We start from the raw sequence: 14,464 nt of genomic DNA on the forward strand, positions 1-14,464 counted from the left end.
TGCAATAGCATGAATAATCCAATATATGCTTAAGAGAATGTGTGTATATGCATACACACACATACAAATGACAGAAGGAAATAAACCACACAGTTAACAGTGGCTGCCTCTAGGAGTGGGGGACATGTGAATGTACCTGCAGGTATTTTTCTGGGAAAATGAAATCTAGCTTTCATCAGACTCTTAAAGATGTCTACAGTTTCACAGAGATCAAAAGGTTTTCATCAAATTATATAAAAGTTCTCCAGAAATGTTAGATGAAAATGTAAAAAAGTAAATCTGCCTTTGTTCAATATTAGCCACAAATGATTTATTGGCCAAATACTACAACAGTACAGCAATTAACAGTTGACATTCAATAGATGAGAAAAACTTCTTATGTTGAAGAGTGTTTTAAAAACATTTACTGGAGCAATAAATTCAACTCAATTCCTTAGCAGAATCGTAGGCTATCAACTATTAAACATCTTAAATATAAGCTATCATGATGAAACTTTCTATGAATGAGTATATTAAAAAAACTGGGAACTATCATACCTTTTCAGAAGTGCCCAAGGTGAGTAGGGAAAAAAAGCCTGAAAAATTAGGGGAATTACCAAAAATTACTAGTTTTAGGGGGTGAAGGCTAAGTAAGATGAAAAAACAACAAATATCCCTTGTCAAATGTTTTAAATTGCCTCTAAATCAAATAGTTGTAATACGGTCTTCATTCGATATCTTCCACAGATTGGTTCTAGGATCCTGTGTGGATACCAAAATCTGCATGCTCAAGTCTCTTATACAAAATGGTATACTATTTGCATACAACCTGCACACACTCTCCCATATACTTTGATCTCTAGGTTATTTATAACACCTAGTACAATACAAATGCTGTATTAACAGTACTACACTGTTTTGGGAAATAATGACAAGAAAAAAAAAAGCCTGTACATGTACAGTACAGATAGGATTTTTTTCCCCTATTTTTGATCCATGTTTGGTTGAAATTGCAGATGCAAACTCTTGGATGTAGAATACTCAGGTACAGAGGGCCAACTTTTAAGTAAAAAGTGGATATAATAGCTTTGATCTACTCAACAGTAGTGGCAACTGGAACCTTTCTACTGCTTTCGTTATAAACTAAAGTAACTCAGATAAAATATTACTGTTTTATTATATTACAAGGACATCTCATAATTTATTTACACACCTAAAATGCCTCCAGTGTTATCAGTCACAAAGCTAATGATGGCTGAAGAAACAATAATAATCTATTCAACCAGTCTTTTAGACTCAAAAGAAAGATTTTCTTCTACATAGAGAAGGTCAGTTTCTATTACAAAGATGTAAAGAATTCCTCAAAATGCCTGTGGATATTTAAATTTATAAATTGAAGTAGATATATTTTTCAAATTAAAAAATATGAGGGTACTTAAAAAAGGATTCAAAAATAGAATTAAAAAGATGCTTATTTTGGTGCAAAATTTTGAAATCCATGCATAATTTTTCATTGTATATATTTTCTGTGAACTTCTTGACGATTCCTTAAATGCATGGATTTCAAGAGTATTTTGCACAAAATAAACTTTTTCAGTCAATTTTCCACAAACTTAAAAAATTGGAAAATCAAGGGGAGAGACAGGTGTTTCTTCCATTCACTAGTTCATTCCCCACATGCCTGTAATAGCCAGCTGTAGGATGGGAGGAACCCAGGAGCCCAGAACTTCATTCAGGTCTCTTGTTTGGTGGCAGGGACTCAACTACTTGAGGCATCACTGCTGCCTCACAGAGTCTACATTAGCAGGAGACTGGAATCTAGTGTGGCATTGGAACTTAACCCATAAACTTCAAAATGGGTGTCCCAAGGGCCTTCTTAATAGTTAGGCCTAACACTTGTCTCAATATTCCACAAACTTAGGGGCCGGCGTTGTGGCATAGTTGGTTAAGCTGCTGCCTCCAATATGCAGGTATCCCATATAGATGCTGGTTTAATTCCTGGCTGCTCCACTTCTGATGCAGCTCCCTGTTAATGGCATGGGAAAAGCAGAGGAAGATGGCCTAAGTATTTGGGCCTTTGCCGTCCTGGCCATTGCAGTCATTTGGGGAATGAATCAGTGAATGGAAGAAGATATCTCTCTCCTTCTCTCTCCCTCTCTCTGTAACTCTACCTTTCAAAAAATAAATAAATAAATAAATAAAAACCCTACACTTAACCAACCGGTTTTCATAGTTCTTACTTGCCATTCCAAGTACCTTTCTAGCAGAGTTTCTATATTAAATCTGGCAACAGTCTGCATGATAGAACTTTTTAAAAATAATTTGACTTGTGTTAGATCTAGATTACACTTTCAACTTTTCATTATTCTCTTCTTATGACCAAAATTCTTATGATGATCATTCTTATGGATCATTCATTAACCATTTATGTACTCAGACGTCTCTGTGAAACACCACGTGCTGCTGTCTCAGTAGAGGAATAAGGTGAAAATAGAATGAGTTTTTAAAAAGGAAATGGGATGTGTGGGAAATGACAGGCAGTTTTTATCAGAAGGTGGAGGGCTCTAAAAGGTCACATTATAAAGACTGAACTTAATCCCACATGGGTCATGGAATGGATTGAAGGATTTTAAATAGTAGAATGACATAATTAGATCATTTTTATTTATTTATTTATTTATTTTATTATATTTTTTTGACAGGCAGAGTGGACAGTGAGAGAGAGAGAGAGAGAGACAGAGAGAAAGGTCTTCCTTTTACCGTTGGTTCACACTCCAATGGCCACTGCAGCTGGCGCACCGCACTGATCCAAAGCCGGGAGCCAGGTGCTTCTCCCGGTCTCCCAAGCGGGTGCAGGGCCCAAGCACTTGGGCCATCCTCCACTGCACTCAAGGGCCACAGCAGAGAGCTGGACTGGAAGAGGGGCAACCGGGACAGAATCCGGTGCCCCAACCAGGACTAGAACCCAGTGTGCTGGCACCACAAGGTGGAGGATCAGCCTAGTGAGCCGGCGCCGGCCAGATTATTTTTTAACAAATATGTTGGTATTAGTGCAAAGGATAAGATGGAGAAGAGACAGAAAAGATATACTGTAAAAATTTAAGAAAGTTTAAAGGGCCTGAAATACGCATGGAAATGAAGAGGAAGGGAGAAATGTAAGCAAGATTGCTAGGATTCACTTACTAAATGGAGCGGAGAAATGAGTAAGGACAATGACAAGGACTCCCCAGTTGCAAGGCTGACTTAAAGAAATGTGATTCTGATCTTGCTATAATAAATGTAAGAGAGGAACAGCTTGGGAAATCACTTTATATCTGTCTTTACTTATTTCTAAAATGAGAATACCATAAACCACAACTATTCCTATAAGAACATTCTAAGAATTAAGTGAGATAAGGTATATGAAATCATGCAAAAATCTATAAAGTTTAATGAAAATGTTAAATATTACAATGTCCTAGAGTCTTCAGAATCAAACTTCAAGTTTCTCTATTAGATTATTTCTCCTTGCCACCCTAATTGCTTTGACTAAGTCGATGAAAATCTTTTTCTTCACCTACATGAAAATAAAATTTCTAGCTTCCTCAAAAGAATATGGTGAGATTAAAATTTAAAAATGCATTACAAAATATGCTACTAACTACACTGTACATAAAATGTAACAGGGGAACAAGATGGTATTTAGCTCAGCAATTAAGATATCTGAGAGTAATCTATTTACAGATACCAAGTCTTGAAACTCATAACCAGGAGAGCTCAGTTAAGAGAACTAACCATGAAATTACCAGATTCTAGGAATGAAGCAGGGAAATCACTAAAACGTAGAACTCTTGACTTCACCAGGCTATAAACATAATCAAAGGAAAAAAGGAGCCATCCTTTTAAAGTAATACACTTCACAATGCTGACTGTGAGGACACCCAGAGTCCAGGAGATAAATGGAATGGAAAAATTAACCAATCCCCAAAAGAAAACAGCTTTAATATTTCTAATTCATCTGTCCAAAATCTATCTTTATCTCAAGGAATCATCAATTTTGAGGACCAACATAAACAATAAAAAAGGTAAACCACCTCTACATTCTAAAGAAATGCTCTTTTTCCTTGAAGTGAGTCCTCTCCCCACATTCTGTCTCATTTCATCCTTCCTCCCACTTAATACAAAGGCATGAAATAAAACTAAGAAAAGAATGGCTTTTACTGACAGTAAGAAAGCACAACAGGAAAAAGTTTTGCCTCTCTCTACCCTTGTCTATAGATTCCACTATAATTTTTAAGGATGACAAGGATTATTCTCATTACCTTTTCTCATAACACATCTGCACAATGCAGATAAGACATTTAAGATTTCTCTATCTTTAGTAAAACTGTACGTGAAAATTGGTTTCACTGATAGATTTTACTGACTATATGAATTCATCGTATTTATGATTGTTATTTAAGTCACTGAGTTTTCTTTGTGACTATTTCTACTAAGTCAAACTTAACAAATACAAATATTACCATACAGAGTTTTGACCAATTTTACATTCACTTTGTTTTCCATTTTTTCTACAGGTAATACACATATTTATTTAATAATGGTGTATATTCTAAGAAATCCATGGGGATTTATAATCTACAGTAAAAAATATGAGCAGTGACTCTTAGGTATCCCCTAACTACTATGTATCATACAGTTAAATCTTTTATGCATATTCAGTCACTTTGTTTATTTTTTGCTAATAGTATCCACAGATACAGAGCAAAGTCACAGAATGGTTAAAATGGAGGGAACAAACAATGGGGTCTGAATGTAAGGTCCAATAATGACCACATCTGTAAAACTAAGAAAATATGATTTGAATGACAAATAAGATATCAGGAGGTGCTTTTTAGTCCTCAATACCTATTGTTTCTAGTATTATACACATATTGTTCCACCCTAAATGAACATATTTAGGGGAACAAAGTAAATGTCAAATGTACTTCCCCAAAATGTTTAAAAATGAAAAACGTATTAAGTAATTTATACCTTCTTATAATAATGTTGAAAGCTAGCTAATTAGGTTGATATACAACAAATGGACTTACTGATTTACATTGAAGAAGTATTGACTAGGCATTGATCAAAAGCAATGCATTCAACATATCATGAATGCTGATTCTTAAACCAAAAAACAATCCTTAGATATTTATAGATTTAAATCCAATCACTGCTATTAACACTGGCTTATCAACAGGGGTGCTTTATTGAGACATTATTTCATAACCAGATGTGTATGCTTGAACTGCTGTTCTGAAGTTTTATCAGGAGTATTTCTGACTTGAAAAGCACAACAATCATACTCTAAGTTTTGAAAGGAAGATCAAATCAGACAATAACACAATATAAAAATTTAAAAAATAGAAATACCCTGAAAGCTACATGTGAATCGCTGAGAAGTGGCCCTTCTTTTTCGATGTAATTTATGCTTGAGTCTCCAGCTAGTACATGCATGCTTCCTTCCATGCCCTCTACTGAGTTCTGACAAGCTGTGTTCTCTCCAGGATTCAATGCTTTTGCAAGAGTATCAAATGCCCTACAATGAGACATAAGAAGCTGTGAGCTTGGCCAATCTCTGTAAGATGAAAACTCCACAGAAAATTCTGGAATTAAGATTCAAGCCAAAAAACTTGTTTACAAACAGAATGCTGGTGAACCACTGAGCACTCTATTTCAGTGGCACCTATGACTCCCTAAAGACTACAAATTAAACTTTAGATGTATATTACAAGATACTATATTATTATATTAATTTATGACCAGAGAATTAAGATCTCTATTAAAAATCACAGATAATTAAGGAGATAAAAAAATCCTAATAGTCTGATATGAAAGTGTGCTATTAAAGCAGTGCATTTAATATATGAACCCATTTATCTGACATACGTAAGTTCTTTAGAAGGAATAGAGGTAAAAACTTTTGGTGACTCTACCATATTGCACACAATACAAAGATGTGTCTTAATTTTATTTAAAAATTCAGGGAATATTTTCAAGCTTGTAGTTACTAGTTAAATCCAAAGTGTAAGAATTTGAGATTAATTATTAGCAAATAATGATTCAAAATAGCTCCCTATACTATAAGAGAAGTAGTTGAGACTGTGTGTGTGTGTGTGTGTGATAGAGTGAATGAGAGAGAGACAGAGAGAGAAAGAATGTATACTTCCATCCACTGGTTCATTTCCCAAACATCTGCAATGGCCCTGGGCCAGGGGTCTGCAACTCAAATCCAAATCTCCCACATGGGAGCAACTCAATTAACTAAGCCATCACCAGGGCCTCGCAGGGTCAGCATTAGCAGAAAGCTGGGGATAGGTGGTACAGCCAGGTATGGAATCCAGGCATTCCAACATGGGACACAGTAGCTTAACCAGCAGGATAAATGCATACCCTCATAATTTTCAATGATCTTCCTTTAGAGTTCCTGGAGATATCAAGTTCAATAAAGGACTTGGCATGCAGTTTATTTCATGTTTTAAATTGAGAAAGAGAGTGTGGGAAAATCTAAAGAAAGTTAATTTCTATAGCCAAAGTATTAACACTGATAAAATGAAAAGCAGAATTCTATATTTTTCTCAAGTGTAACTAAAACCTATAGTTAATTCAACTTTGTCTTTTACATTTATTTTTATGACTACAAACTGGGAATTGTGATCAACCTAACAATTAAGCAACACAAATATTTCACTTTACACACACAGAAGGTAAAACATGATAACCAAATATTTGAATTGTCAGGCTGAAGTTATTAAATTTACAGGAAAAAAATTCCTAAATTTTAGACTTCATTTCTAATCATATAATATTCAATTATTGCTCTTGCTATTTAGAATGTTACCTGCTGGACATTTTCAGTTAAAACTTATAATTTACATGTTCTATGTCTAATAGAAATACTTGTTTTTTGAAATTTCTGTAAATAGTATCTAACATAAAATATTAATAAATAAATACTAAAAGACACAAGATAAAAACAGGCCTTACCTTGAAACATCACCATTGGTTTGCATTTCTTGATGAAATTCACACATAGAGGAATCACCATTACTTAAGCTTTCCATCACAGACATATCACTACTATTTTGAGAAAGATCTTTAGTTTTTCCAAGATTTGCTAATGATGTGACTACACTAGCCAATGTACTTAGGTCTCCCTGGCAGGATTCAGCCTTTAGGAAAAAAAAAAGTATTAGAAGTCTGAAAATCAATGTATTTTAAAATCTGAAATTACCAACTAAAATTTTATTATGAAATGCCACAAAAAAGGTGTATCATGATAAACAAAGTCAAGAAAGTAAAATCAAAGAGCTCTGAGCTTTTAGAAAAAAACTTTTTTAAAAAAAGTTTAAAAACAGTACATACTTTTCTTCAGAAATATTTATTAAACAGCTTAAGACAAAAGCTGCAATCAATGGCTAATTTATTCATGTCATTGTCATTTCCTCTATAAAAAGGATTTAAAATTTGTTTTAATATGAAAGGCAAAGATTCCCCCAATCTTCTGGTTCACCTTCTGCATGGCCCCATGTAGCTGGGGTTAGGCCAGTTGGAAGCCTGGGGTAGGAATTCAATCTAGGTCTCCTACATAGGTGGCAGGTACCCAATAGATGCACTACACCGGCTGATTCCCAGAGCATTATTAGGAGGAAACTGGAATCAAGAGTAGAAGCAGCCGGCACACCGGGTTCTAGTCCCGGTCGGGGCGCCAGATTCTGTCTCAGTTGCCCCTCTTCCAGGCCAGCTCTCTGCTGTGGCCAGGGAGTGCAGTGGAGGATGGCCCAAGTGCTTGGGCCCTGCACCCCATGGGAGACCAGGAAAAGTACCTGGCTCCTGCCATCGGATCAGCGCAGTGCGCCGGCCGCAGTGCACCGGCCACGGTGGCTATTGGAGGGTGAACCAACGGCAAAAGGAAGACCTTTCTCTCTGTCTCTCTCTCTCACTGTCCACTCTGCCTGTCAAAAAATAAATAAATAAAATAAAATAAAATAAAATAAAATAAAATAAAAAGAGTAGAAGCAGGACTCGAATCCAGGCACTTATATATGGGATGCAGGTGCTACAAGTAGCATCTTAAGTGCCATGCCAAAAGCCCACCCTTATAAAATGATATTAAATGGCAGCATGATGGCCGCAGTGACCATTTGGGAGGTGAACCAACAGAAGGAAGACCTTTCTCTCTAACTTGCCTGTCAAAAAAAAAAAAAAAAAAAAGATATTAAGTGAGATAATCCCTCAGGTTCATTCTGGTATTAAAATTTGATGATTCAGTTATAATAATTTCTAATACTCATTATACAAACTATAAACTTTTACAGAATACAAAGAATACTAGTGAAAAGAAGAAAAAAAGGCAAATTAATGAACAGACTTCCTAAGATGCCAGCTTTTATCTGGCATTGTGTTAAACACAAAAAATAAAAAGAAATTAATGTTTCCCATTTTTCTCTTTATGTTTTTTCTTACTGCTGTTGAAAAAATCTCTTTATATCATTAAGCTGTTGGTCTTTTGTTACACATTGTATATTTTCCTGATTGTCTTCATTTTTCACATCTGTTAATAACATACACAAGCCTCCACCTGCAATGCTGGCATCCCATATAGGCAAGAACCAGAAGCTCCACTTCCAATCCAGCTCCCTGCTAATCCATCTGGGAAAGCAGTGGGAGATGGGCCGCTATAGGAGATCTGGCGTTGGCCTGGTCCAGCCCTGTCTGTTCTAGCCGTTTGGAGAATAAATCAGCAATACTTTGCTTTCTGGTTGTTTTTAAGTGTAAAATAATATTTTGTTGCAGACCATTCTTCCTCTGCTCTCACACCACAAGCATTACAAAAGACCTTTGTAATCTTCAAATGTTTAAGGATTTCTCCCCATCAGCAAGCAGTCTATTCTGCAGCAGGTATCAGCTGAGTATCCTCCGACTCAATTCAATTCTGACACTATCTACCTGGAGATTACATCAGATCCAACAGGTTGAGGGCTCATTCCAAGAATGTCCCCACTGCTTTGGTTACTAATCAAGGCCCAGGTAGCTTTACATGTGCTTCTGACCATTTGCTTGTAAGACTGGGTAACTACAACCCCCTCCTTGGGTTTAATTTGCTTGAGTGGCTCACAGAGCTCAGGGAGACTTGTTTACTGACTTATGAAAGGATACTACAAAGGATACAGATGAAGAGGTGCATCCATAGGATGCTGATGTGAGGAAGGAGTGCAGTGCTCCCATGCCCAATCTGGACATATCACCCTATGGGACCTGCACGTTTGGCTACCTGGAAGCTCTCTGAACCCTGTTATTTTGGGGTTTTTACTGAGACTTCAGTACACACTGCATGTTCATGTGCTTTGGCATTCTTTATTCACATAGTTGAGACAAGACTCCTCTTCAATGAGGACAGACAGGACTTAGGGAGTTTCTTGGGCCTGCTTGGTGAGGAACTTACAAACCAAGAACCACAGTCAATGGGATCAGCATTATGGTATGCCATGTTAAGCTGCCGTCTGCGATGCCAGGATTCCATACATGCGACAGTTTGAGTCCCAGCTGCTCCACTTCTGATCCAGCTCCCGGTTAACAGCCTGGGAAAAGCAATAAAGATGGCCCAAGTGTCTGGTCCCTGCCACCCAATGGGAAACCTGGATAAAGCTCCTGGCTTCAACCTGGCCCAGCCCTGGCTGTTGCAGCCATCTGGGGAGTGAATCAGTGGATGTAAAATCTCTATTTCTTTAAAAAAATTTTTTAATTATTTATTTATTTGAATATCAGAGTTACACAGAGAAGAGAGGCAGAGAGAGAGGTCTTCCATCCGATGGTTCACTCCCCAGTTGGCCGCAACAGCCAGAGCTGTGCTGATCCGAAGCCAGGAGCCAGGAGCTTCTTCTCAGTCTCCCACAGGGGTACAGGGGCCCAAGGACCTGGACCATCTTCTACTGCTTTCCCAGGCCATAGCAGAGAGCTGGATTGGACGTGGAAAAGCTGGGACTTGAACCGGCGCCCATATGGGATGCCGGTGCTTCAGGCCAAGGCATTAACCCACTGCGCCACAGCGCTGGCCCCTCTAATTCTATGAAAAAAATAAAAAAGAAAGAAACCTAGAGGAATCCTAAAGTTTATTGCTTTCTTGTTGAAGCTACAATTGTTCTAGTAGAATGAACTTTATCACGTAGTTAATTTGTTTTTTAAAAAAGCAACTTATAGCAGGAACATTCAAGGCCAAATCAACTGAACAAAGTGATGGATGAGATTAAAAAAAAAAAAAAAAAAAAAAAAAAAAAGAAACAAAGCATTAAGAATAGCTTTAAATCATACTAAACACTAAACATACCTTGTCTGGTGTCATTAGTACAGCTGACTCAGTTTTTATTCCAGGCTGATGGATATTCACAAACATTCCTGAATCCAACAGTCCTGTTGACCTATAAAAAATAAGTACAAATTTTAGTCTGACTTTCACTGGAAAGAAAAACAGCCCACCAGCTACTTAATGTTTGCTTTACTACACCTTGCAGCTTCACTGTCTGTTACAAAAGTTGGAGTTGCCGCCAATGGGCTTCGAAGGTCTTTTCGAATGTAGATTTTTTCTGTAGAAGCAGCACAGTTGGAAGATTTTTCTCGTGACACTTCGATGGGTTTTCTTTCACATTGAACGGCTACAAAAATGTTAAATAATTATATCATAACACAGAATTTATAGGCAATTAGAAACGTAAGCCTTAAGTCAGCAATGCTGCTAATGGAGGATATAGTTACCACAGTGAACTCTGAAGAGAACTACCAACATTTAGAAATCATATGCAAGTTCAACAAAGTTATTTCACATTAACAAAACTGGCCAATTGCATCTCTAAGTCTCTTTCCTCTCCCTGCTTCTCCAGCTTCTGTGGTAAAAATTACAGGAGATTCTTCAAAAATTTTTCTACGATTTGTTTTGAAGGGAGAGGGAGAAGACAAGGAAGAGGGACACAGAACATGCATGCGTCCTTCCAAATGCTGGTTCATTCCCCAGATGCCTGCAAAGGCTGGCTGGGGCTGGGCCAAGCAGAAGCAGGCGCCAGGAACTCAATCTAGGCCGCCAACGTGGGTGGCAGGAAACTAAGCACTTGAACCATCATTTGCTGCCTCCCAGGATACACATTACCAAGAAGCTGAAGATGGAAGTAGAGTTGAAACTTGAACGCATGGACTGCAACATAGGATGCGAGCATCCCACAGACATCTAAACTGCTGCACCAAACATCCATCCAAGAGGAACTCACTGCTGAGAAGAACTGAAGAGTCCCCTTACTTATCTATGTGAGCATTTTACAAAGTGAAATGAAACTTAATCAGCTGAAAATAACACAAAATGGCTTAAGATAGAATTTTTAAGCTTAGGTTTTTAGAAGACATTTGGCCTTTATTTATAAAATATTAGTATATTTAATGTTTGTAGGAGTTTTATTTAGGAGATTGGGTAGTATAGTTGTTAAATGTACATTTTCTAAACGAACAAGAAACTGCCAGGATCCAAAGTTAAGTTCTGCCACTTACCTAGCTGTATGACCTTGGGCAATTTTCTCAAACATAAAATAGAAAAATACTACAGAGAAGTACTGTGAGAATAAATTAATACATATGCTAAGTACATGTTTGGCTATTGTTTTTGTCTTATTAATCACTTTTTAATGGTTTAATATAAAGACAATTGGTATATTTTCACCTATTTGAAACTATAACTACATCCTTGTAGAATAAGCATTCAACAAATATTTGTTAAATAAGAAATTATATATATGTATTTTTATATTTTTAGTTGGAAACTAAATTACAAAGCAAATGCATGTGGTCTTCAAAAGGTTCATGGAAATGTATATATATCAAGAACCTTGTAAATCTCAAATCTTTGCACCAAAATAAATTTAATCATTTAACTTCATTTCCACAAACTTTTGAATACCCTTACATTTGACATATTTTAATGTATTTAATTTGAATAAACTTGTAGTTTTCCAGGATCCATAAAAGTATTTTCTCTATTAATGCTAATACATACAATCTTGTTTCATTCCAAACGCAATACATCTCTGTAACCTGCAGTATTGACAGCGGTTTCGATGATGTTTATTAATAATACAGTCCTTTGATCCTCGACATGAGTACACTAAATTTTTTCGGATGCTTCTTTTAAAAAAGCCTTTGCAGCCTTCACAAGTTACAGCTCCATAATGACGTCCTAGAGACAAAACATTTAAGAAAATACAAGTCACTTAATTTAGAACAGAAATGGAATGAACTCATTAATACCCTTTAAAAAACAATACATGAGATGAAACAGAGTTCTGAGTTTCTGACACAAAAAATTTTCAGACGTTATATCCTCTGAAAAAGGTAAACAAGTTTTTAATTTTAGAAGGTAACCTTAATGACAGTATAGGAAATTTGGGAATGAGAATAAATTCACTAATAATCCCATTGTTTAACTTTTCATTTCTGACATGAATTAAAAATTAAGAGTTTTGTTATATACCATATTACAAACTTTTAATCTGAAAATTACATTTCAGAAAAAGATAAAATGTCAACCGTATTTATAACAATTCTTCTTCAGTGTAAGTTCTACTTTTGAAATTTCTGAAGAAATCATTTACATTTTGATTAACCCATTATTTCAAAAACTTTTCTTTTACACACCTATTAACAGACTGAACACACTTCGAGGAAACCTCTAATGTAGTAAAGTTTTAGGAAAGATGCATAAAAACAAAACTGGGTCCTTAAGCTATATCCCACTGGCAGTTGTGGCTACACATGAGCAAGTGTGCATTAAGTATTTCTGGCATGAAGTAACAACAGGTAGAACGAAAGTGTCCAAAGCCTAGAGCTAGTAATAGGTTTTGAGAACTGCTGGCTCAGTTAGCATTAACCACAGGGTTTTTTTCACATCACTTCAGTAATTAAAATTACTCTTATTCCTGGACCAAGCTTAAGAGGTAGGTTAACAATGTAATAGATTGTCAAGGAGCACAACTCATTTTAAAATGATTCTCTGACAAAACATCTGATATTCACATTAAGAAATTTTGTTTACTTTCAAAATATGAAACTTATGATAGCCCACTGAAATACGCATTGTATGTCATTAACAAACTCCACCAAAATAAGAGAAACAAAAAGGTTCAGAAAAAATTAAACTTTATAGGCTACAAATATAAACAATAAAAATGTATACTCCTTTTCTTTTTAGAAGAAACACAATAATGGTAGTTATTTTAGCATTATAACACATATAGGAGGTTATTTTTAATGTTACCTGATGCTTTATCTCCACATACTACGCAAAGATCAAAAACCTTATTTGGTCCTTGGTCTTGTGAAGAATTATCTGTTAAGAGCTTTAAAGAAAAAAATTGATATTCAATAACACTCTCATTCTGTCAATAAAACCAAATAACGTTCAGTTAGTACTGCTTGTTTACTTCTTTTTCATAACTTTGAGCTCTCTATTACTACGTACATATCAATTAAACTAGTCTTCTGTACATATAGGTGAAAATTTCAATGTTATGAAATGGGAAGAGAATAGAAAATAATTTTAATTTGTTCCATAATAATTCAATTAAAGTACTCTACCCAACCTGTTCAACATTTAAAAACAAGAGCACTTTTAAATTCATCTTACCCACTCGACACTAAACATTATTATTTGGAACATGTCAAATTATTTTTTTAAAAGATTTTATTTATTTTATTTGAGAGTTGGAGTAGGCCGGCGCCATGGCTCACTAGGCTAATCCTCTGCCTGCGGTGCCAGCACCCTGGGGTTCTAGTCCCGGTCAGGGCGCCGGATTCTGTCCCGGTTGCTCCTCTTCCAGTCCAACTCTCTGCTGTGGCCTGGGAGTGCAGTGGTGGATGGCCCAGGTCCTTGGGCCCTGCATCTGCATGGGAGACCAGGAGGAAGCACCTGGCTCCTGGCTTTGGATTGGTGCAGTGCTGTAGTGACCACTTGGCGGGGTGAACCAACGGTAAAAGGAAGACCTTTCTCTCTGTCTCACTCTCTTTCACGGTCTAACTCTACTGTCAAAAAAAAAAAAGAGAGAGTTAGAGTTACAGACAGTGAGAGGGAGAGACAGAAAGGTATTCCTTCTGTTGGTTCACTCCCCAAATGGCTGCTATGGCCGGAGCTGCGCCAATCCGAAGCCAGGAACCAGGAGCTTCTTTCCGATCTCCCACGTGGGTATAGGGACCCAAGGACTTGGGCCATCTTTCACTGCTTTCCCAGGCCATAGCAAAGAGCTGGACTGGAAGAGAAGCAACCTGGACTAGAACCCGGCACCCATATGGGATGCCAGTGCCGCAGGCGGAGGATCAACATACTGCGCCATAGCACCAGCCCCTGGAACGTGTCAAATTATTGAAGCAGTTGTCAGGTCTATCTGACACTTTCCTTTCAAGTGTCTTTTTATTTTCCTAAGATTTTTCCATC

At 36.7% G+C, this 14,464-nt stretch overlaps 1 protein-coding gene across 6 annotated transcripts in view; it reads right to left on the reverse strand.

Moving 5' to 3' along the window:
- NR2C1 (nuclear receptor subfamily 2 group C member 1) overlaps window positions 1-14,464 on the reverse strand; it is a 54,856-nt gene that overhangs the window by 18,788 nt on the left and 21,604 nt on the right. For 3 of the 6 annotated variants that reach the window (XM_008256896.5, XM_070052714.2, XM_002711206.6), the window contains 6 exons: window positions 13,292-13,373; window positions 12,035-12,214; window positions 10,505-10,652; window positions 10,328-10,418; window positions 6,988-7,172; window positions 5,374-5,539 (listed from right to left, as the gene is read on the reverse strand). In XM_008256896.5, coding sequence (XP_008255118.3) covers window positions 5,374-5,539; window positions 6,988-7,172; window positions 10,328-10,418; window positions 10,505-10,652; window positions 12,035-12,214; window positions 13,292-13,373 — 852 coding nt within the window. Of the gene's footprint in view, window positions 1-537; window positions 576-5,373; window positions 5,540-6,987; window positions 7,173-10,327; window positions 10,419-10,504; window positions 10,653-12,034; window positions 12,215-13,291; window positions 13,374-14,464 lie in introns of all 6 variants that reach the window. The other 3 variants (XR_016216936.1, XR_016216937.1, XR_016216938.1) reach the window with 3 other exon arrangements.

Source organism: Oryctolagus cuniculus, chromosome 11 (assembly GCF_051225735.1).
Source record: "Oryctolagus cuniculus isolate XC-2025 breed Fujian yellow rabbit chromosome 11, ASM5122573v1, whole genome shotgun sequence".
NCBI lineage: Eukaryota > Metazoa > Chordata > Mammalia > Lagomorpha > Leporidae > Oryctolagus > Oryctolagus cuniculus.